Here is a 24,874-nt window from a genome sequence, read left to right as displayed (position 1 = left end):
CAAAAAGTACACTAGAAAACATACTCTTAAATTTCAATAATTTAAACTTTTTACATTTATCCTAAAATACCTAGATATGTATAATATTTTATAGATATGTATATAAAGCTAATACATGAGACCGCACCAATTGTAGGGACATTGATCGAGTTCATTAATTTCAAATCAAAAAAGTAGGAGAACAAATGGATTTTAATTTACAGTGTAAAAATAGCCATGATATAATATAATAAATTGTATACTGCCTTTTAATAAGTTGAACAGCGCAAAAAACATAATTTGCTGGGGAAAAACTTAAGGAGCGCTTTCCCTTGAAAATAAATTGATTTTAATGTGCTTTTTTCGACAATTAAAAAAACGATTAAACTAAATTTCCAAAGAAATATAAAAAATTGTGTATTAAATAATATATCAAATAATTCAAAAATATTTATTTTGTACGCAAAACATATACACATTTTGTTCAGTGCACTTCAAAGAAAACAAAAGGCGGTGTGCGCAACAAAAACAACAACAAAAAGGTGGTAGAACGAGAATGCAAAGTCAGAAGCAACAACAAACGGTATAAGAACCGAAGCAACAGACGCGCATATCGGCGAATATCGTAAAAAGCCACGGTATTCGTTTGCCTTTGCGTTTCGGTGTTGTTAGTTGCGTTGGAAGTTGGAAATTTCAGTCAGAAGCGAACTTTTGCGAGTGATGGAAGACACTTTCAGTTCGGACCGGTGCCGAAAAATAATAAATAAATAACTAAAAGAACAACAGACTAACGAGAAATAATATAGCAATACTTGAAAGCGGGATTCTCTATAAATCAAACGCTTTTCAGTACGTTTTTATTTATTTAGTTAGTATCTATTTCAATGCTATTAACAGTAATTGTTGAATCAGTAATTGCTATTATTCTTGTTATTGTTATTGTTGCTCTTTGCAATTTCTTGCTTTAAAATCTATACATATATATATTGTTTGTTTTGTTTTTGTAAATGTGCAGTGAGACCAGTGCTAAAAAATAGAAAACAGAAAAACTAACAAATAAAACAGGAAATTAAATGTTTGAATGTGCGTCGTCCATTTTGTCTGCTTTTCGTGTGCCTGTGTGTGTGTATGAGTTAGCCCGTTTCCGGTCCAATCAACCAACCAACAAACTTTTATTTTTTTGCCAAAAAAACAGGACAGTAGCCTTAAAACTGCTAGATCAAAACGAAACGGAGTAAAATAAAAACGCGCGCGCAATAGACGGCACGCCCCCCCGCCCTCATCGGCGTCTTCCTTCTTTCGAGCGGAAGCAAAACAAAGAAACCAGGACATCACAAAAAGGAAGAGAGAAGAATAAAGCAAGTGGAAGCGGCCCGAAAAGGAAAAGCATATGAGCTGAACGGCAGGATATAACCCCCAAAAAAGTAAGTCAAGTGATGGATCAAGATAACCCCTTCAAGACGACATCAGCCCAAAACAAATACAGTGAACATTTCCTAAGAAGAACGTCTTAGCTTCTTGCTAAGTTTTCCTAAACCAAACTTACTTGTCCATACTAACTAAAATAATTCTAAAGTTCATTTCACAATTCAAAATCAATAAGTGGCTTTTTAATGCTTAAGTTTTAAATAAAAATTAATAATGATTAATATATCAATTTAGTTAACGGACCGTAAGTTAGCATTTACTTCAAGATTGTTTCCTTAATTCTTCAGCAAAAGCAATATTATTGTTAAGCTAAGATATCAGAGCTTGTTTTCAGAAGCTATTAGTCAAGGTTGATCGATTGCCAATGTATTTTTTATTATGTGACATTATGTCAACTAAAGTACAGTCAAATGTTAATTTATCTTCTGTTAAACTTTTGTAATCATTATTAAGACACTAAATATTTTCTTCGAGATAAATTAAATATACATTTTATTACTATTGTAATTTTGAAAGAAATATAAGATTTTTAGAGCTTGTATATTTTAAAAACCAACTGTTCTTAGATCACAAAAGTCCAAGTCACTTCTTGTAACAAATAAAATTCACTCCTATTTTTTTTACCGAAAAACTTATATTTAAATATATATACAATATTTTTTTCTTAGACTTAATTATCTGGTTTCAATTACACAGGTTTTGACTGTACCACTAAGCTCCTTGATCTCCCTCACCACACTCAAAAGCAATCAAACTGCTGTCCTCCTCGGGTTACACACACATTTCTTGGTCTTCCGTTAGAAAGACATTGGAATCACTTCGGTGTTGCTGGGTATTTTCTTTTTCGGTTTTCGCTACCTTCGTCCAACTAAAACCATAGAAGTGCTGGGCCAAATGGAAAATCTTAATTGCACAAGAGGCGCGACCAGAGAAAAAACCGCACAAACAAAAAGCGAGCTTTTATAGGGCGGATCTGCCAGTAACAGTATCATTACCTAGAATTTGGTCACTTTTACGGCCGCGCAATAATCTCCACCGATCGCAATGTCTTTGGTTTCATACCAGAGATTTAACTGCGAAAGGTATTCTCTGATTCTAATTCGAACCAAACAAAAAAAATATTTGTTTAATACCACAAAGAACAAATTGTATCAGAAAGAAAATACTTGTACTAATTAAAATTTCATAATTTATTTGATGAATATAATATATTCAAAACATTGGTTAAACTATAGTATGTATTAATAGTATTATTTTCTATATTTTTATAATTCTTTAACAATTCTTTTACTTAATTTCTACCGCTCTAGAATAGCTGTTGTGATTTGAGTCATTTGCACTCATGAATCTTTAATTTTACAAAATCGAATTGATCGCATGATTCACTGACCCCAAATGAAAGTGCATGTTGTTAATAAGTGAATCAATCACAATTTATTTCCGTTTCAGGGCGATCCTTTGTCATCGATTTTCATAGATTGTTATGAAACTAACTATAAAACGATCTAAAATAAAGATCTTACTGATTGTTTGTGATCGATTCACAACGATTCTTATCGACGAAATCGACGCCTATGTTTTGGCGGCATGGATATTCGAAAGGCAGAATAACATTTGCGAGGGTTGAAACCGCAACACGCGATTTCTAACGGTGGTTAGTTGGCCAGTTGGTGGGTGGGTTGTTCTGCGAGTGGGTGGTGCTTCCTTGACGATGGTGATGGTGACGAGGTGTCGGGGGTGGGTGGTTTTGGTTTCGGATTCGGTTTTACTGTTGGTTTCGGTGGCTACTGGACAGCTTGAAGTATGGAAGCCAGGAACAAAACAAAAAAGAATCGAAATGCATATTACGCAAACGGTCGAGTATCGTGTGCCGGCATACATATATTAACTAATGAGCCGACGACCTCGGGGGATGTATGTACAACGGAGCGTCCACCCACCCAACCGAAAACCAACCCACTGTGGATCCACGGCACTCAAAACTAAAGTGTAAGCTTTGCATCTGGAAATCTGCATATTAATGCGTCACGTTTAGACAATCAGCGGACCACTTTAGTTTTGTGAAATCTCGAGTTTATATAGTTTAATATTCGGTACGGTATTTTAAAAACATTTTTTTTCATGATTTTGAAAACATTGTACTAAAAACACAGATGTACCCGAAAAATATTTGTATTATTTCTGGCATTGTCTATCAATTATTTCGCTGAGTGCGCCGACTGACGACTGGCGACTGCAGACGACGGGGTTTGTTTATAAGGTCACCCTATTTTCACGGATTGCATCCATCTGCTGTCAGTTCTCATGCTCATTTCCATAGCCATTTTCATGCCCATTTTCATTCGTCTGCCCTCTGCCCCTTTTCCATTTCCCAGTTCCAGTTCCATTTCCATTTCGATTCCAATTCGTTATTTTCTTTCTTCTCGGTATACAATTGCATATCCGGTTCTCCATGTGGGCGCCGTCTCTGGAACATCCGTAGATCTGCATAGATCAACTTTTCCTCTCCGATTTTCACTTTTCATCGTTTCTTTTTGTGGTTTGGTTTGGTTTGGTTTCGTTTGCTTTTCCCTTGGCGCCGATCCACTGAGCTTCTGTGCGGGTGGGTTGGGCTGCAAATGGGTGGTGCTGAGTGGGGCAGGGTGGTGCGGTTGTGTACTGCAGTCGGCTGTCATTTGTGTGCAATCTGTCATCGGACACTGTCATAAACTAGCAAGCAACAATGATCTCCCAATCCAATTCAAGTGGCACAGTTTGTTTACAATGGAAACCAGAATGCCAGACGGTTGGGCTCACACTCACTCATATTTCCCGTTCGATGGCTGCAAGACCTCTTAGATCTTAAAAAGGGAAAACCTTGTTAGCCGCTTGATTGGCAGGAAGGGAAAACGAAAGAAGACGCAGAAAATTGGTTTGGAATTTCCTGGTATTCGCTGCCGAGATTGCTGAAATAAGGTAAAACTTAAGATCATAAAAATGTGATAAAAAGTTTACACATCTTGATGAGAAACGTGGGTCAATACCAATTGTTAGACAATATTTAATTAAAAGAGGTCTGTCTTATTTGTAAAAACAATTTTCCTTTTATACTTTTAATTTCGAGAAGATAATTGGGGTCAAGTTAGCGATTCGATCCGATTTTTGCCAATAATGTTGCACCCGGCCAAAATAAGAGAGCTCGCAATTAACAACATTGGGCTAGTTTTTGCGCCGGTTTCGCGGTTTCTCACTTGTGTGGGGAGGTGTTAGCCATCAAATGTTAATGGTATTAGCCAAGCTTTCAATTTGCGTGAATGTGTTGGTTGGCTGCTTGATGTTCGTTGCGAGCCGAACGAGAACATGTGACAATTCTGGCTTGCAAATGGCCATGGAAAAAGCATGGAAAAACTACCGAGCTGCATAAAAAACATAGACAAACTAAGGAAAGAAGCTCGGAAAAAAGACGGCGGCAACTTTGTTGGCTTTTACTGGTTTTTTTCGAGCCGGAAAAGGTAATGGTGTCTGCAAAGGGGCCTCGTTAACTCACTTAAATCTCCCGTAGGAGATTTTTTTTGTGGCAAATGGATGTTTGATGTGAAAGGTATAAAGCCACAAATACTTACAATTGTGTCATTTCTGTATGATATTCTTATTCTAGGGGTTTTAGTGGTTTTGATGAGAAAAGTTAAGATTTTGTAGAGATTTTTCTAATTGTCTACTTCCTGTTGTTGTTTTATTAATATTACTTTATCATACTTTCGACAAGTGGTTTTAATTGACTTCCTAATTCTTAATAGGTTTATGAGTCTAATAAATTTTCATTGAACATTTTTGAATGCCAAATTGCAAATCCAAACAAAAGCTTGAATGGACCGAAGCACATAAAGAATATTTTAGTTTTTATGATTTCTTGCCAAAATTCAAACAAAAATTTTCAATCGAGACCATCAAAATGTAATGCTACTGATCGGCGGCTGCCTGACTTGAAACTAAAAATAAATGCCTTTACCCTTGAAAGTCAGCGCAACAAGTGGAAATTCCAGAAGAAAAACAGAGGCTATTTTTATGGCCCTCAATCTCGAGCCATCCAATCCCCAAAGCCGATTAAATCCGCGATGCTGATGCTGACGGATGTATGCCAAACATATTGACAGACTCGGGTAGCTGCTTGAGCAAACCATGGTGTTTCTGCAAGCTAAAGAGTCCAGATTCAGAGGGACTATTTCATTTGGCCGCTAGCCAAAAGACTAAAAACGGCCACTTGGTTAATGAAGTTATTTATAAAAAACTAAGAAAATCTACAAAATAATATTAAGCTGAATACAAAATTCAATGAACAATCCACATCGTTCAGTATTGTTGATTCTTATGTTTATGACTGATAAATTGTCAATTAATATACAAAAGTTTTATACATGTGTAGCATTAATGTTCTTGCTATGAATAAATGTATTTGCATTTTTCAAGCCACTTAAAAATGTAAAATTTGCCATCACTAAATATCAGAAAAAAGGAATATGATTAAGGGGCAAATGCACGCTGCAGAATATTATTCCAAAATGTTTATTTTTCTTTTCGCTGTCGGTCTCGCTTTTCGTGCGTGTGGAAAATCAGAATCTGAGGTCGTGTGGCGATATAAACTTTCGATTTACACCCAGTTGAGACCACTAACTCGGTGAAACCCCCTGCGTTGAACTCTATAATATAAATAGGGCAATGCGCATCTTAACAAACACGAACGAATGCAAAATTTTCGATATGAACGCATAAAATCGTACAATATGTTGGCATATTTTTTGTTTAATAGCTTTACAAATGAGAACAGTTTTCGGAGTCTATGCAAACAAAACATTTCTTACAAGTAGGATCGCGTTTCTTGCATTAATTTGCTCATCAAGTTATACAAATAAGATATTGCCGATAAATTTGCAATTTCTAGCATTGCTCATTCAAAAAGTGGAGCCAATTTGAATGTTAAATGTCATACCATTTTACCTTTAAAAAAACTCAAATATCCATACTTTTTCTCGTTTCAGAACGACCAATCTGCGAAACCTAAAAGTCTTATAAATTCAACTGCTGCTGCAAACCTTATGACTGATTTATAACGTTGAGCAAACCATAGCGATTACCTCCCTAAGAACTTTATACTAGCTTACAAATAGAGATATATACTCGCGCATATACGGCCGCATATATTTGAATGGCAAGGCAATAAAACTCCGATTATATAGCATTGTATAGTAAAACGCTAGAAGAAGTGTTGCCTCAACCAGTTCCGTAGATAGTGTCTATAACAATTACTACATCCGATATCTGATAGATAGGGGAGGAGAGAGCAGAGGAGAATCGGAAGCCAGAGAGAAGTGAGGAATGCAGCGGTGTCCCTACATTCATGAGATGCGCGAAAGATTACTGGACCAGCCACGGGAGACACTTCAACTGGAGAACATGGAGCGGGCCAATCTGCTCGACAACCGCCAATCGGCATCTGAATCCAACCAGGTCGGCACTGTGGTCAAGGTAGGGGCCTTCGAAATACTCGCTACAAGGATTGCCCCGTCCCAACTCATATGCAATATCTAAAAACATAACATCACGTCCAAATCGAAACACACACAGATCACACATCTAACTCTCATAATAATCATTGTTCTGCTAAGCTTACAGATCTAAAATATCCTTATTCTTTCAAATATTCATCCCACTTTCTTAGAGATATTTTTAAGTGATTATAAATCACAAGAAATGCAGTATTTATTCCACTTCCAGCATTTTAAATAATTAAAAAAGAAGTTTTGCAATAATTAAATTATAAAAAAAAAATCATATTAAATCATATTTTTCAATTGACCATCATAAACACTTCAAAGACAAAGTCATATACCATTGTACCATTATACAAATATATTACTACTTCATACAAAAAACACATCAACTCTCACTCATTCAAATAAATATATATAAGATAGAAAACTATTAAATCAAAAACAGCTTGTAAATATTGCATATGAATATAAGCCTTAACCCCTCTTTATGCAGTGTTTGTGTGTCGGTGTGTGTGGCAGATTAATCATTTATTTTAAAAGTCTTTTCTTCTTAGCCAAAGAATTCGAAACGGATCCAAAGCTTTCACCAACAAAATCCTTGCACGAGTAACCGATTCGCCCTTAACTTTATGTTCCTCGAAATCGAAAGTCAAAACGAAAAGAGCCAAAATAATTATGAGTAATATAATTTGCAATAAATTGGAATTGTTTTAGTCTAAACAGAAATTGTTATTAACGCCTTATTTTCGAAATGCATGCTAATGAAAAACGTTCTTTTGTGAATCATATGAATGAATCATATATAAAACCAACCATGTTAACCAATTTTTAATCGGTATTTTTAAACTCTATCGGTTTTACTAACAAATTGACCTATGAGTTTTGGTTATTTGTTCAGAAATTCGTACGCCTCAAATCCTTTTGATAATTCTGTGACATCCTCTGTGTATATACCTTGTACATTTTGTATTATATGAAATTCCAATTTATTGTCGTAAAACGAGAGACCCATTTGGCACATAAGATAACTAACCCCAGAATGTGTTTTTGCTCCACCGACAGCTGCAGGGCGATGGCTACCACACAAGTCCTGCCCACCAGCGCACCCCACTAGTGCCTCACGATCTCGGCGAGGACTTCAATTTGGATTTCGACGACGACTTCCCGATCGACGCAAGACGACCGAAAAATGCCAAGTAAGTGTGTTCCATGGATCCATTATACTGTCCCCTGAACCGCAAAAATACCACCGAATACCATTTACCATACCGATTATAAGCCAGCACCAAAATCTATGTGTCGCCACTGAATGTGTTTTTTTGTGTTTCGTGTCTCACATTCCATTTCCTGCGTTACTAAGCTTCCGTTTCTAATTCCAACGATCCCGAGCAGCTTTAAAAATCCAAGAAATCTAAATCTGAAATGTGCTAGCCATAAATCTTGTGATGATCTTAATTTTTCCATCCTCTCCATCCTTTATTGATATGTGAGAACTCTTGATTAGATCCTCAGTAGAACCGTAAAACCCTTTAAATTGCAAATCGTGTTCAATTTAATCAGTTAGAAACCGTTACAGCGGCAAACATCCAGCGGTTCTGACGCGTCCACAGCAAAGGTCAGATTTGCTATTATTCACCTTTCAAACCTCTATCTTATCTGTACTCTTTAAATACATATATATCGACAAAGTAGAACCCTCAATAACCGTATGATCTTATCCTTTTCCTACTAACCTAGGAATGATATTAGTTAGTTCTCACTGACCTATTAGTCGATCTTTCCTATCACCTGCATATGCGATGGCTTCTAATAGCAGTAGTTCCAAGACAACAACACCATTAACTAGATCTTGAAGATACTAACCTGAAAATTTCTGTGGGGACCAATACGCACGTTGAGAACTGGGAATAGATCGGTGGTTATGCCGACTGTATAAACATTATTATTATTATTATTATTATCTTATTAAAAGCAGTGAATGAAATTCAATCTTGGCATTTGGTTCTTCTAAGATTAAGTGATATATGAGCTAGCTAACTTCTTAGGTTTGTAGGAAGCATACAAATTGTTCGCTGAGTGCCCACACAAATTCAAAATTAAGTAGTATATCCGCTTAGGGAGTCACAAACACACAGGAGCCAAAAAAAAACTATATCTGCCCGAATTTCATTCAGCTTTCTCATTGTATCTTTATGGGTATTGTGTTGTATGTACTATTTGTACTATTTGTACTACATATCTATTTTTTTTGGCATCCAGTGGATTATAATGTCAATGAACTGGACGTCAGGCACGTTGCCTTACATTTCCGATGGTGTGGCATCGTTTTTTGTTCGAGTATGGTTTTTCTCGTGCTCCTCTTCGTTCGGGACATAAAACAAATAAGTAGGCAGCGCGAGTCATCCAAAATCGCTTACACAATGCTGCCAGTGGGTGGTGCTGGGTGGTTTGAAGTGAAGTTGCAAACAAATTACGCAACTAGACAAACCGACAAAGCATTCCACTCGGCTGGCTGCGGCATGAACTGTCAGCGATGCATGCCAACCAGATCTGTTGCCGTCTTGCATATAGTTTACACACAGATAAAAAAAACAGCTCAATATCAATTAGTAATTCGCAAAAAAAATATCTTTAATTGATTGAACTAAGTGCCTTCTTCTCTGGTCAAAAGGTTTGAGTTCGATCTTGGGTACTATCGTTACAATCATATTATTTTGATACTTTATCAGAATAATGATGTCTACTTTGATATTTACATTCTCTAATTAAAGTCTAAAATGGATTTCTTTTCCGGTTAGAACATTTTATTAGATTAATTATGCCTACTTTGATATTTTAATTTTTTTTTATTTTCTTTGCCTTTGAGTTCCTATGGCATCTCCATCTCTATGCCCATTCCCTGAAAAAACCCGTAGAACTATGGCTTTGTCTCCGCACCCAAAGTGTCATTGTACGAATGACTTACATTCGTGAGTTTCTGCAATTTGCTAACAATACGATGGTACAATGGGCGCAAAGGAGAACGGCGTTGAGTTGGGGAGACGGCGAAACTATCGATGCTTGGCATTTGGCCAGAGTTGTCAGCCTCACTTGAGAACACGGTCTTCGACTTGTTCAAGCCTCACAGAGGAAAAAACTAACAAGTTTTAATTGAACTAAACATATTTAATCGTTCTGCTGTTAAAAGTCATACTTTATATGATCCAAACTGATATACTCAATTTTGTTTTAAGAGAATGTTTAAAATCTAAAAATTTGTTGTGTGCTTGTCGAATCCCGAAATTTCTTTCATTTTTTTTTATTGATTCGTCCCCTCTCAATCCATTCTAAAAAAAAATGCCCAGCATCTATTTGTAGCATTGTCCCTGGCAGAAACATTATCACCTGATTAGACACAAGGTTTTTTGTGGTAGGCCAAAGGATCTCTGTTCTCTGTTCACCCCCGATACTTTGTTTTAAAAATAATACCTTAAGCTCTTGATAAAGACCTCATCTGCTGTGAGGGGTGGATGAAAGTATAATTAGGCAAGCGGTCAACCCTTCTTCGATTTCTGAGGGCTGCTGATGAAAGGCCACGATAATTAAAAACTCCCTCAAGGGAGGGCCTTCGACATTTATCTCAATTAGAAAGGACAACAAGTCAGAGATTTATCCGTGTTTTTAGGAACTCAATTAGTTTTTAAGTAAACTATAGATTTAATTTTCAGGATTTCTTGAACATTCATAAGTAAGAAATTATTTTGTTGAACTGCGCATTAGTATCATTTGATTAAACATTCGACAGGATTTCAAGGGGTTTATTTCGCATTTTTCAACTCCGGGAATTAGTGAGTAGCATCTGGGTCACACGTCTTCATCTGACTGGGATCAGGGTGCGGCTGGCAGTGATGCGATAACCCCTGCCCGTATTTTCCCAAAGTCCTTTTACGTTCCGCCTTTAACCCTCTGCAACCGTCTGTCCGCGGCTTTTTCAGCTTTTCCTGCTTTATATGCTACTCAATGCAACTACGACGCAGTTGTTTTACACTGGAAACAACACTGTTATTTAAAAATAAATCTTCGAAAAAATGGTGCAAGTTAAAAAATTCTTTAGGTTTTCTACGAGTAGTAAATACTATTGAGCTGTTTTTGGGTTTTGCCATGCTGTTTGTTAAGTTTTCCCAAACATGACACATAATTAAATAGTGATAGTTATATTCTTTCACTGTACCCTAACATTTTTTAATACCGCCACTCTTCTGGATGACTGCAACCCCTTGTCGCACTCTGCACTCCACGTTCAATGGCTGAGGAACTGGGAGTTGGGAATTCTAAGGGATGGGGCGACTCTGTCGGCGAATGGGCAACCAAAACAGAATGCCGCAATGTTTTTGCGAACGGGCGGCACAAAAGGAAGCCAGCGCTGGAGTTACGATAAACCGTAAAACGGTAAAACGGCACGACGAACGAGGACGAAGCAGGACGACGGACCAGACAGCATGACGACGTGCTCGGTTTTTACCGTAAGTCATGCCGCACAATGGGCACTCGAGTGGGATTAGGAAAGAAAAAGTATGTACGTGGAGTTGGAAGTTGTGTCTCAAAAAGGCTCTAGTGACATAAAGCTAAGAAATAGGAATCTGTAGGTATTTAGGTATTTAGAAGACATAAGAGGGATTAGTGGAAAAAAGGATTGGAAGTTGGAAAGTTTAATGATCTCAAAATTCTTTACTGGTATTTCGTATAAGTAAAATACTAATTTAAGAGTACCGCCAATAAGAACAAATTCTAATTAAATAATTTAATTATTTAATATTTAATTTAAATTCTTTAAATATGCAATAATTTGATTTAAAATCATTTGTGTATATAAATAGTCAGCAGATATCAGCTCTGTTTAATCCAAGCCAACCACTGTGCCAAAAATGTTGTCGGGGTTGTTGTGTCTGTGGGTTGTTCAGTGGGTGGCTGTAATACGTAGCACCACAATGCCAACAACAAAAACATCAGATGATAGTAGTAAAATCAGTAGAGGCAGGCCAAGCATCGTGGGTAATTGAGTTTTGGACTGTTGCTTTTCGACGGTTGACGGTTGTGTTGGGTTCTGTTCTGTTCTGTTCAGTCCCTTAGTTTTCCATTTTCGATTCCGTCTGTCGACCTCCCACCCTTCCAGCCAAAACCACCCGCTTTTGGTTGTTGCACTCTGCATATTTCCGCTGATTGGCATTTGGCCCATTTACATCGAGTGTCCGGCTAAACCAAGGAATCTCTGCTTCCCGATGCAAAACTCAATTAAAAGATACGTTTTTGGACAGGACCGCATTTCGTCGACAAAAAAATTGTATTTTAATTCTTTAAAAAGAAAAACAATTAGTGTTCTATAACAATTAGAACATAATTATTGTAATATCATCAAGCCTATAAAAAAAAAACATGTAAAATGAAGACAATTACAATAAAAATCACAAGACATTCATATGTTTCAAAGAAAGAAGAATGTATTCAAAAACATATGTAAAAAAGTAATTGGGAAATCATTTAAAAAAACACAATAAAAAACAGAAAACAAATTAATACTATAAAGGAGTTGTAAGTTAATATTTCAATCAATTCGAAATGTTATTCAGTTGATGCAAATCGCATGAATGGAAGGAAAGCCTCTTAAGGGACAAAACCCACGACAATGCCCACAATATACCCGAGATCTTAAGAGCAACAAGAGCAAAAATCGCACTCTGAAAACGCGCAGTGAAATGTGTCCTACTTTTTGGCATACTCACGGGATATTTTTCCCCTGCATGCCGAGAGCATCCTGCGAGAATCCTGCGAGCAGGAGAGAAAAAGAGAGGAGGGACTTGAGGCGACAGAGACGAGGATATACGAAGAGAAAGAGCGAGGGCGCGAGAGATTCGGCGCAGATTGAGGGCGGCTGCTGGCCGTAAAGGATGCTGGACTTATCCTGCCAGGGCCCGTTTCAGTTGTAGTTGGATAGTAAAGGGTCTTGGACGTGTCAAGCGAAACGTTCGCCAGGTAGCCTCCAAAGTCCTCCAAAAATCTGGAGTCCTCCAATCAGTTGGAAGTGTTCAATGAAAAATCAAGATTCCCATCATTCTATTTTTTTAATGTTTTAACTTGTTAAGTGATTCTCTAAGTGCTCTATTCAGTGAAAAACAAATCTGTGAAGTTAAACTGTGAAATCTACAAAAGCCTTCCAGTTTTCAACTAACAAGCGATTTTGGCTCTAAAAAAAGACGATTTGCTGTGGTTTGATGACATTATGATGACAATTGTATTTGCTAAAGTTTTTCCGCTAACTACAGTTAATACTTTTGGCCAGGCCTCCAAAAAAGGACTTTTAATGGCACCGGGCAATACACACACACATTGTGTTTTTTAAGCAGCTTATTATACATACAGCAGAGTGAGAGTAAGGGAGATAGAGAGGCACATAGGGACAGAGACAGCAAGAAAATCTCTCTAAGAACCTGAGGACTGAGCAATGTACAGAGATAGTATATTTCACATAGGTCCTCCGAGTCCAATGCATACACACCAATACACCCGGAGTCTGTGGGATCCAAAATTATACAGTTCTACAGGAGATGGGCTCAATTTTCCCCGCCGGAATGCGAAATGCCAGATACGACTTATTCGACTTTCAACCCCCCAAATCCGACGGAGAGAGAGAGGTCACTAGGTCGCTCCCATCCGGGATGCAGTCCGTTTCAAAAATCATAGCCACGCCTCATTTGCCCATTTGTCAAATGCATTTCAAATGCGTTCCACAAGGCCCCTAAAAATAGAGAGAGATATAGGGAGAGAGAAAAAGAGAGATAGTCAGAAATATGTATATAGGGAGGTGCTCTTCAAGTCAAACAATAGTTATTCTGTTGCATTCAAAAATGGAAAATAAACCCAGCAAATTGATTTATTTAGAGGTGCCAAATCACATAATTACGAACTGTGAATTGAAATAAAGGGAAAGCAGAGGAAAAGAGAAATCCACCGCGAAGGACCAAAAACCCAAAAAACGCCTATCGCCTATCGATAGACAAAATCGAAAGGAAGATCGTCGAAAAAAAAGCCAGCACAACGGAGACCGAAACGGAAACGGAGACAATGGGCGGCGGTGAAGTGAAGGTCGCTACCGTCGACGTCGAGGGCGGGGACAACATGGCCACGCTTCCGGTGTCCCGCTCGCATACCGCCGGCAGCACAGACAGCGCCGAGAAGAACAACGCCGCCAACAAGGAGATGGAGCTCAAGAACGTCATGCCGCAACCGCTGCAGAGGTGCGAATGTTTCAAATGTGGGGCGAATTCAAATTCAAGATGGGGCTATCAATACCAAAGAACAAGCTTTTCTCCATACACCTGATATTAAGTGATAATCCAGATTTTTAAAAACCGCCTCAAAATGTTTGCCTAAAAACTCCAGTTTCGAAAATATACCTTTGATCTACTGAAAATCTAGAAAATTAATGTTAAGGCACGCTGGCTTGCCGACATGAGCTAATTGTATTTTTGGGAAATAGTTTTGCCAGACACTTTAAATAACGTTTTTACTCTGCAAATCCTGTGAAAAACATAGGTTTACAAGCTTTACAACTAAACTGAAAAAATGGGTTTTTGGGTTTTCCAAAAAAAAATCACGTTTTACATGCTAGTTTTTCAGTACGCAAAAGTGATTTGGGTATTAGCATTAAGGCCGCTCTCCATTTAGTATTAAACTAATCCCTGTGTATAACAGCTTCACCCAAAACACTTGAGCACACACACAAAGATACAAACGCACACAACCGCGCACTTTGTACATAAGCAAGTAATGCCAAGCCGTACCTACCGTACGAGTATATAGTATGTAGTATATAGTAAAGTACATATAACCAAAAGTGCAATCCCAGCCTTAAAGCGTCGTCTCACTCTCTCATCGAGGTTCTCTAAAAAAGATTCTTTTTTGTTGCGTGCGCTTGCCCCCAACCGCCCACCACCCACAGCCCTAGGCCATCCAATAAGAAACCCCCCATTAAGTCTAACATATAGTATTATGAATTGGATACCAACAACTTAATTCACATCGAATCTTATAGGGTTTGCTACACGTTCAAGCCAAATCCAAATAAGTACAGTTTTATGCCAGCGAAAATAACGGTACAGGGCACATATGAAACAAATCCGATAACGGGACCCATCGAACTATGGTAATGTGACATGTGAAATAAAAAACCATGACCTACCCCAAGTCCAAAATTACTCCAGACCTCGAAATTCCGCCCGTTTCCATTTCCTTACACGTTCAGTGTGAACACACTGTTTTGGGTTTTTAAAAGCAGTATGTCCTTATATATTTAAAAGTTTATATTAGTATTTAGAAAACTAGTTTGGAATACTATTATCTTGTTAAACTGTTTAAAAACTGCCTATAAACTCTATTATAATTCCAAAACAGCCTCCTGTATTGGTAAATCCTATACAAAACAAATTCGTCTACAGACTTATTTAAATATGCATACCTTTCCGCAATGAATGCAGTCCAAAACAGCTTTGATTTCATGCATAATTAAAGGAATTCTGTGCAGATACTCGCATTATACAATGCAAACATCGGGTTTGATTCAGCTCAGGGCCCACACACATGCCATGGATGCTTAAGTGGGGTGGGAAAAGGGGGTTGTGTATTTAAAGCAGCAACTAACTGGGTCACAAAATACTGTGGGAGGCACAGTGGGATGGAGGCTTACTTTCTGGAACTCATTAACATTCCCAGACAGATACAAATTAATTTAAAATATATATATTATAATTTTAAATGAGAGATGGCAAATCATTCGAGATTTTTGGTCTATAATATCCCTAGACCAGCATTAAAATATTAGGCAGAGCCCACTGTGCAGATCTGTGGCTAATCAAACATCAAATAGGGTATATTGCAGGGCGGTTATGTACTTGAGCTGTCAAGTGAAAATGCACTTGAGATTTGGCTGCATGTCACAGACATTTTCTCACACCCAGACACACACAGAAAACAAAACCAGAACTCACACCAACATTGGAAAAGTGGGAAATTAGCACTCACTGGGTCAACTAGGGGGAGTTATAGCACCGATTTCTGGCCAGATCTTGACCCAGTTCCTGCACACAACATGATAATATAGTGTATACAAACACACACACACACACACACACACACCTTCCGTATTTACGCGCACCCAATGTTTACTCTTCTGTACATTACCAACATTAAAATAGAAGTTGAGCACCCAGAGAACTAACCTTTGGGCATTCCCACTTTCGCAGGACATCGCTGTTTATTGTGACCAGTCTGGTGTACGCGATCCTCCTGATTGTCGTCTGCATCGCCTACGTAATCAGCGATGTAACCACCCACCGACTGCCGGTTTTGTACTACGAGACATTCTTCACATATCTCTACGGCGTCAGCATACTCTTCCTTCTCTACGTCTTTTGTTTCCTGCTGCAGGGTAAGTTTTTCATCTGGTTAAGATATATTTAACTGCTGATTTAAATATCACTTATAAATTTTGACTTATTAACTAACAAAACGACATTACATCAACCCAAAACTTAAATTAGCGAATGTCTTAATAAAAAAAAACAATAAAAGCAAAAAAAAATAAAAAAAATGTTCAATATAAATTACAAAAATCAATTTATAATTTACCAAAAAGTACAAGAGATTATATTATAAAGGATTTTCGATGTATAAACTTTGAATTGAAATATTGTTTTTATATGTAGAAGAAACCCAAAAAAATTTTAAATACAAGGAAGTCATATCAAAAATGACCAATTTCAATATATATCATTATATATTTCCACAGAGAGCTCTTGCTGCAATGGCGGCAACGGTGGCAGCAAACCGAAACCCCAGCCCAAGGAGAAGAAGTCGAAGAAAGCCAAGAATGCCGATCCGGCCGATTCGAAGGATGCGAAGGGCTCAAAGGACTCTGGCAAGGCGGCCAAGGGCGCCGCATATCAGGTGGGTGATCATTAAATGATCTTTGTAAAGGATCTAATGACATAAAGTTCATTTATTATGTTTAAAATGGTAAAAATCTATAGTTCCTAAATTGACTTAAACATTACCCTCGAAAACAATCTGTTTCAAATATATATTAAACTAATAAGGGATCGGTTTTCTATATTACAATAGCACACACTGGCCAAGTTTCTGGTTTGCTATGAGCCTTCCTTATTCAATTATTTATAAGATATTTGTTCGCTATGTAAAGTATCTTTTGCTTAAAAGCTCGCAGTATAAAAAATATGTTTAATTGTAGCAGTTCCTTTATCAAAAACATGGGTTCGGTACCAATTTGATCAATGGCCAATATTCTTTGTGGAACTCGAATTCTAGATAAATACCATTTAACCTCCACGTGACAACCTGCCATTCTCCATGACCTACCCGACAATTGAGTTATTCACCTTGTCAAGCTTTGTCAATTAGTTACCAAGTGCTGAGGTCGCATCAATTAGTTTCCTCCGAGGGTTGTGAGGTTCCCTCTATATGTATTATCTCTTGATCGCCCGATCTCTCCGTCCCTTCGTGTATATATATATAGGAAGCACCCGTGGATGCCGAGGTGGCCGTCACCCCAAAGAATGTGCGCAAGCGCAAGACAACCCATAGTGATCTGACGCACGGCAGCTTTTTCCTGCGAGTGGGAGCTATTGGTGAGTTGGAAATGGAACACTTACCAAAGTGACACTCAATCCTCCCGAACTGACACTATTTAATTGCTCTCTAAAACGCACACGCAGCTTTTGGACTGGGCGCCATGATCTATATTGGCCTGGAGTTTGGATCGTTCTTCGAAATTCCATTTGATTCGCCATGCCATCACATCCTGATCGGCGTAAACCCACTGCTCCAGATGATATTCACCTTCATGCAAATGTACTTTATATTCATGAATGCACGGGTAAGTCGACAGGCCAAAACTCAGTGTCTAACTCTAAACTAAAACTAAAACTAAAGAACACTGTAAGCGTATGACTACTACCAACTACTACTACTACAACTACTACTACTACTACTACTACCTACTGCTATTATCTACGGCTATTCTATACTCGTATGTTAAATGTAAAACCAGCATAAGTACACGAAACCAACCCAGCTCCTCCTCAAGAACCCCAGCGAGGTTAGTTTCCCTAGTTTCTGTAGAACTACTTAATGCTAATGTTAGGTCGCGGCATTTGAAGTCAGGTCGCGGTTCCCGTTTCGGTTTACTTACCTTCATCGATCCGATCCGATCCGAGTCGATCTCAATCCAAATCTCACCACGAATATATAATTGGCGGTCTAATTGGCAGTTTTGAGTTCAGTTTTTCACCCATCCGCATCTGTATCTGCATTTGCAACTGCATCCATCGCTGATCACATCATCTGCCATATATCACTCGCTTGCTTCGCTCAATCTCTCAAACGAACATTGGAAAAGCCACAGACAACAGACTATTTAAATAAATTAAAAGATGAGGTGGTTGATCTAATCTTACCTCCAAAATGAAAAAAAAAACAAATCATTATGGATAAAGATCAGATTGACCGACCCCTCCAAACATTGTCTTGATCCTTGATTTTTTCATTTTCTGTGAACTCACAGACCCACTGACACAGAGTTCAGATCCACAGCACCACACGCATTTTGACCATCGAAAGCACCCACCAAATCAGGCAGCCACAGCTCATTCATACATCCATTCATTCATCCAAACCATTCATCCATCAATCAATTAATCAATCAACCAATGCATATTCATTCTTTTAAAAAAAAACCGAAATTTTGCTACGTAGTTATTTAATGAACCATTTTTGTGTACATAATCCCACAACTCCGCCCCATTCGCGCGATCGCAGACTAGGCCGCCATTTCAGGTACGATATGCAACTCATTTTCTACTCTACTGTACTCTCTACCTCTAACTAAACTCTAAACTCTAACTCAACCTGTACCCGTACATCTGCCAACCAAATCCAATCAAAAATGCTAATTTTGCTCACCTAACTGCATACCTATATACCACCTGTACATGCCTATGTCTATGATATATTATATGTTACGATATGATAACCAATAGTCTATATACTTAAGGTTTCCATTTGGTGGGCGTTTGGTTTTTGTTTCGCTCCACTGTCACTGCAGAGAGGGTTTTTAAACTAAAGGTGGAAATATTGGTTGTTTTGGGGTAATATAAGGAGTGTTGTCACCAAGACCAATTTATAGTAAAATTCGTCAATAAAAAATCTATTAAGACAAAAAAAAATTTTTTTTTAAAAAGGCAGACCAGGGTATATATTTATTATCATTACTACAAAAGAAAAAAACAACTTACAGTGAAATTTAACAATAAAAAACATAAATACAATTAAAAAAAAAAAAAAAAAAACAACCAGTCAATGAAGAATCATAGATACTTCTTATAGTTTTCTGATCTTGTTGGATATAATAATTTGATGGATCCCTCTGCAGGGCCAGTGGCTTACAGTTGCCCCATTGGAGCTGAATTTTGCCCGTAATCTCTAATCTTTAAAAGTAATCAATGTACTCGACTTGAATCCCCGTGAAACTCGCCGCCGTACTCAAGCGCCTTGTCTCTGTCTTTCCGTCTATTCCGTATGGTTTTCCGGAACTCTTGACCGGATTTTGCATTGGACCTCCGGATTTGCCACCTTCAGCTGAACATCCACCGCTTCAAGGTGATCGCCCGCTTTGGCCTGATGCACGTGGTGGCCACCAACATATGCGTGTGGATCCGTACGTTGGTGAAGGAGTCGCTGCTGGAGATCACGATCTACCACCAGAAGAACGAGCCGGAGGCGGGGGCCTCCTCCATTGCGCACTCGATCCGGCAGCATGCACTGCGCCATGCGGGCACCGTGCTGAGGACCCACGCAGGACCCAATAGCGAGTTCGAGGTCCTCGACGGCGAGGACATCCTGCCCAAGGATGTGTACAAGAGCGACAACGTGCTGTCCAAGCTGGTTCGCAATACCGTCGACGGTATTTCGAAGAGCCTGGGCATGGGTGGTGGTGACCAGCAGGTGGTCGCCGGCCTAAGCACCACCAGCACCACAACCACCAGGGCGCCGTTCACCACGCCGAACTACCAATGGCACAGCACTACTATGGCCCGCAAGCTGAAGAAGTTTATCACCAGCGCCACCACCGCGGCCACCACGGCGGGCAGCAGCAGTAGCTCCACGAGTACCATCTCACCGACATCGTCGGCCGCTAGTAGCACCGCCACCACCATCATCACTCCGACCAGCACCGCCATCCCATCATCGAGCACCACCTTTAGTCCATTTAGCACCGCCACCACCGCCGCCCTGAATCTCGAGACCAGCGGCAGTGATTCGCCCTTCGGCGGCCTGCAGCGCATCCTCTCTAGCGCTGCGCCGCCGAGCCTGGCGCCAGTCGATGGGTTCGGTTCCGCCGCCACGCCACTTCCCGTTTCCGTTTCCGCCTCGCACGCCGGATCGTTTGTGGACTCGTTCCTGGCCAGCACCCTGAGCCCGGCCAGCAGCACCGAGGGCTCGGCCAGCATAATGAACAACCTCTTCGGCCAGGGACCCATGGAGAACAGCTTCCAGACGTACACCGATCTCGGCCACGAGGAGGCCACCGGCCTGGTGAGTTTCGAGAATCTGGAGAGCCTGGACAGCATTTACCCGGCGGCGCTGTCCTCCAACATCGGCACACTCAACTCCACCGCCTGCGGACGCATCGATATAATGGGCACCATTGTCTACGATTCGGCGCCCTACCTCTATCCGTTCATCATCGAGTACTCGCTGATCGGGGCGGTGGTGTTGTATGTGATGTGGAAGCACATCGGCCGCTATCCGGGCCGGATGAACGACGAGGATCTGGAGCACCGGCTGGAGGTGATGCTGTCGCGGCGGGCGGTGGCCATGGCGCAGCAGGCGCGATCCGGACGCGTCGACTGCGTCGGCTCGTCGAAGGGCCTCTTCTTCGGGCTCCTGCTGCTGGTCGGAGCCCTCATCTGCCTGATACTCTTCTTCGTCTTGGTGCGCCATCAGCAGTTCTCGCTCTTGGCCATTTACCTTGCCGACGCCAGCCACTGCATCCTGATGGCCTTCGCCATCCTGGCCATAATAGTGGGATTCATCAGGTCTGGACGAAGCACTGCACACACTTGTCGTTTGGCTGCGCATAGAAAATATATGGCCAGGCATGTCGGCACCCATCTAGTAGGGGTTGTGTCGCAAATCTGAATCACCTAAATTCGAATTTAAATGTTTATTATTTAGGAAACTGTTCCCAGTTTGTTACTATGTATTAAAAGCTCAAAAATCCGTCCCTACAAACGTATAGAAAGTATAGAAAGTTTTCTAAATTATGAGATTTTTAAAAATTTTCTAGATATTCTTAAAGTTTTTGTGAACAAAATATAGGAGAGTTTAAAATGTATATATATTAGATTATAAGGTATGTAAAGCTCATAAATCGAGGCCCCTCCTTTGGATGATATTTTCTCTGCGCAGTCTGAACAAGATTCTAATGATCCGAGCTCTAGCCCTAATCATATTTTCCGTTTTGCCATTCAATTGAAATCCCAAAAGGGTCAAGAACCTGAAGTTCCGCTGCGAGGAGCAGTCGAACCTCAACGACATATTGCTGCGCATCTCGGCCTTCGGCCTGTTCACCTACTCCGTGTTCAGCATCATCGCCGGCAGTCTGAAGGTGCTCGAGAGTGAGCCCAGCCTGCTGGTGACGACCACCGGGGGCGTGGCCGTCTTCCAGGTGATCCTGCAGCTGCTGTTCATCGCGGACGTGTCCCGCCGTCGCGTCCACCTGCCGGAGCACGACCGGAGCAAGCCGGGCCGCCAGATCGTCACCTTCCTACTCATCTGCAACGTGGCCATGTTCGCCATCTACACATTCGAAGCTCAAAAAGTATTCGCCAATCCTGTAAGTAGATATGTACGTAAGCGAGACTGAGTTAAGTAAAACGATTAACGCTCTCGTTCTCTTCTCGTTATTCGATTGTTATTCTATATCCCATCCGATTGATACACAGTTGTGTTCTCTGTTTTTGCATGCAATTTGTTCGGAATAAGAAATCTGTAATTTTTTTTAAAGTGATTTGGCAAAATTATGTTAAATAGTATTTTGAACGTTAAAACTTCAAAAATTATTGACTCTAAAAATTTTTTTAAATTTTTCGTTTCTGCGTTATGAGACTGCTTAAAAAAAATCATAAGTGATATTGATGTTAAAAAGAATAACCTTTTCTTGGCAAAATCAAAAATTATTATAAATTTTATAGTTTTCAAAATGAGTGCCTTCAAAACAAGGCTCTTTTAAAGATTCCTAATATTTTTTTCATTTAAGAATTAGGTTTCCTAAAAAAATTTGATTAATTTTTATTTCTTTTCTTAAGGCCTAAATAGGCGTTGTTTCCTTAAAAATCTACTTAAATTAATAACTAAATGTTTAGGTTTATTTATCACTGGACTGATAATTGTTTCACTGAATGTTTTCTGCTTTTTGGCCTTGCTGTGCTGTCCACCTGCATGTCTTTAATGATTAGCCCAGAAACCCCCCGAACTTTGGCCAACCCACTAACCCGGTTAACCATGCTTCACCCACAGGTTCAGCTGGAGTTCTACGGATTTGTGCCCTGGTCGATCATCCAGCGCATCACACTGCCCCTGTGCATCTTCCATCGGTTCCACAGTGCCGTGACACTCGCCGAGATCTGGAAGACCACCTACAAGGCACGCTTGGAGTAAGCCGATGTCTATATCCCGATGTCTATATAGGCCGATGTGGGAGTTATGAAAATGCACCAAAACCAAAATGTAGCGAGCCCAGAACGCAAACAGAAATAGAAATCAAGTGAAGAGTTAGTTTCTAATTACGTATAAAACATATATGCATACTACATATAATATATATACATTAATGCAGATATGATTATGATTTTTTTGTTTAATAACCAAAGCGAATCGAAATGAGAAACGAAACGAACGAACCTTTCGGACCAATCTGCACGATAAGAGATTGCGATAACGATAACGATTAGCAGATCGCTTGTTGAATTTCCCCCGTTTCAGTTTTTACTTTGTTAACTCGTGGAGAACTTAAGAACTAAGTCATAGCGTTTACAGTTTACCCGAAAACCTTAAACCTAAAACCATAAAACACGGCACATGTTTTCAATCTGAGTTACATATTTAATTTAATTTAATTTAGTTTAGTTCCGCCTCTAACACGATGCAATACCTTGTTACTTATTCGAAATGCAAGCTAATATTAATTTCATAATTGTTTTATTATTACCCGCTTCGGCAACCGAAACCAAAACGAAATCGATTAAAAAATTCACATTACGAATAAGATGGAAATTATTCCGAAAACATGGTTGTTTTCGCTTGTTTTTTTTCGCGACTGCGAGTGGGGAAAATCCCCGTGAAAGTCAAAGTCCCCGGGAAAAACAGAAACGAATACACTGAAACACAAAACAGGGACACACACACACACAAGGCAATGCCATGAAGAACGCGGCCACAGGAAACGGAAACGGTAACGGTAACGAAACCCGGAAACAAAAGGACTTTCTGAATCAATTTGATCTGACTTTTTCACCAAAAAAAAAAAAAAAAAAACAATAACAACAACAGTAACAGCCGAACAACAACAAACTGTGATGAATTAATATTGATTTACTGGTATAATTTTATTTCATTTTATTTATGTTCTCTACTTGATTCAATCATTGAACCTCTTCGTTTCTTTATTCTCAGCTACAATTCACTAACTAGGTCTACAAAACTTTTGTAATAACTTGGAAACAATGGCGCTAAGACAACTTCATGGCCAATTGTAAAAACAAATTCCCCTAAACACAAATAACTAAAAACAAAATAATACCAAAAGAAAAAAAAAAAAAACAAGAGAAAAAAATGAAAATTGTGGCATTTAATGGCCAAAAATACAAAAAACAAAAAAAAAACATTTTTAATATACATTATATAAAAGTTTATAAATGTCCATTTTTTGATTATTAGTAGTGATGTTAAAAGAAAAACATAATTAACGCTAAAAATAATAATATGTATGTATGTTATAGCAGAGAATCGGATAAACCAGAAATTCTTAAGCAACACTCGGAAAAAGAGAACTTTCGGAGCAATCGAAAACGAAAATCTTTCCAAGTGAATCCCGGCATTTATGAATGAAAATTTTAGCTAAACCAAAACGGAAAATCAAGAAGGAGTGGAGTGATGATGATGAGATGACAAGAAGAGAAAGGAAAACCATTGACAAGCATCAAATTGTTTACAATTTACAATGTTAAAAAACGAACATTTTGAAAGATATATATGCCACGTATATCTATAAATATAGTATACTAACCCACCAAATTCAAAGTATTTCAACGTTTTATACAAGGAGACGATGCGCAAGACAAGAGATCGGGACAGCTATCGACCTGTCCCCCTCGAACCCCACACCCACACCCAAACCCAAGCTCGAACCCAAACCGAAATCCCAAATCTAACCCTCTAAGTCCCATCGCAAAACCCCATCCCAAAGAACAGCTGCAACTCAAGTCAGAAAGCATCAGTTTGCTAAAGACCAAAGAAGATAGAGACGAAGTAACCAGAAGCGAATCGATAAATTGAGAATCCGATTATAATCCATAATCATAATCCAGTCTACAAGTCTATATAATGCATGTTAACTGTAGGCGCGGGGAGTTCAAGAAGAATACGTATTCAATACTCGTAATCCAATCAAATGTAATGTGGTAGCAAGCATAGGCGAACGAAGCCAAAATCGAACAAACCATAAGTAGTTCAGCACACACTCACTCACTCACACTCGGATTTGGATCTGGATCTTGATTTGGGTCTGAATTCGGGTCGGATATATCCAAAGTTTGCGAATGAAATTCAGT

The 24,874-nt window shown here is 39.2% G+C and overlaps 1 protein-coding gene across 12 annotated transcripts; it reads left to right on the top strand.

Moving 5' to 3' along the window:
• The first annotated feature begins 689 nt into the window (after window positions 1–689).
• Window positions 690–23,318, top strand: LOC108136276 (proton channel OtopLc). Of its 12 annotated transcripts, none has more exons than XM_017257344.2 (13): window positions 690–828; window positions 1,175–1,403; window positions 6,423–6,909; window positions 7,998–8,131; window positions 8,512–8,550; window positions 16,211–16,395; window positions 16,756–16,913; window positions 17,500–17,611; window positions 17,699–17,859; window positions 18,801–18,818; window positions 19,620–21,079; window positions 21,531–21,891; window positions 22,563–23,318. In XM_017257344.2, exons 3-13 carry the CDS (start codon window positions 6,760–6,762, stop codon window positions 22,701–22,703), a joined length of 2,919 nt encoding a protein of 972 aa, XP_017112833.1. In that variant the 5' UTR covers window positions 690–828; window positions 1,175–1,403; window positions 6,423–6,759; the 3' UTR covers window positions 22,704–23,318. The 12 variants fall into 12 exon arrangements, with proteins under 12 accessions (XP_017112833.1, XP_041565380.1, XP_017112838.1 ...); XM_041709446.1 differs by having other exon boundaries at window positions 711–725; XM_017257349.2 differs by lacking the exon at window positions 690–828 and having other exon boundaries at window positions 1,053–1,403; window positions 6,423–6,891.
• Window positions 23,319–24,874: the final 1,556 nt, after the last annotated feature.

The sequence above is a fragment of the Drosophila elegans genome, unplaced genomic scaffold (genome assembly GCF_018152505.1).
Source record: "Drosophila elegans isolate 14027-0461.03 unplaced genomic scaffold, ASM1815250v1 contig_149, whole genome shotgun sequence".
NCBI lineage: Eukaryota > Metazoa > Arthropoda > Insecta > Diptera > Drosophilidae > Drosophila > Drosophila elegans.
The sequence above is the reverse complement of the archived record's forward strand: the minus strand, read 5'-3'. Positions and strand labels throughout refer to the sequence as shown.

What these genes read in the sequence shown, in the direction of transcription:
- LOC108136276 (XM_017257344.2), top strand. Translation starts at nt 6,760, where the DNA reads ATGCAGCGGTGTCCCTACATTCATGAGATGCGCGAAAGATTACTGGAC. An exon ending in AGACGACCGAAAAATGCCAA is followed by an intron (nt 8,132 to 8,511) that starts GTAAGTGTGTTC and finishes AAACCGTTACAG; the next exon opens with CGGCAAACATCCAGCGGTTC. An exon ending in CTGACGCGTCCACAGCAAAG is followed by an intron (nt 8,551 to 16,210) that starts GTCAGATTTGCT and finishes CCACTTTCGCAG; the next exon opens with GACATCGCTGTTTATTGTGA.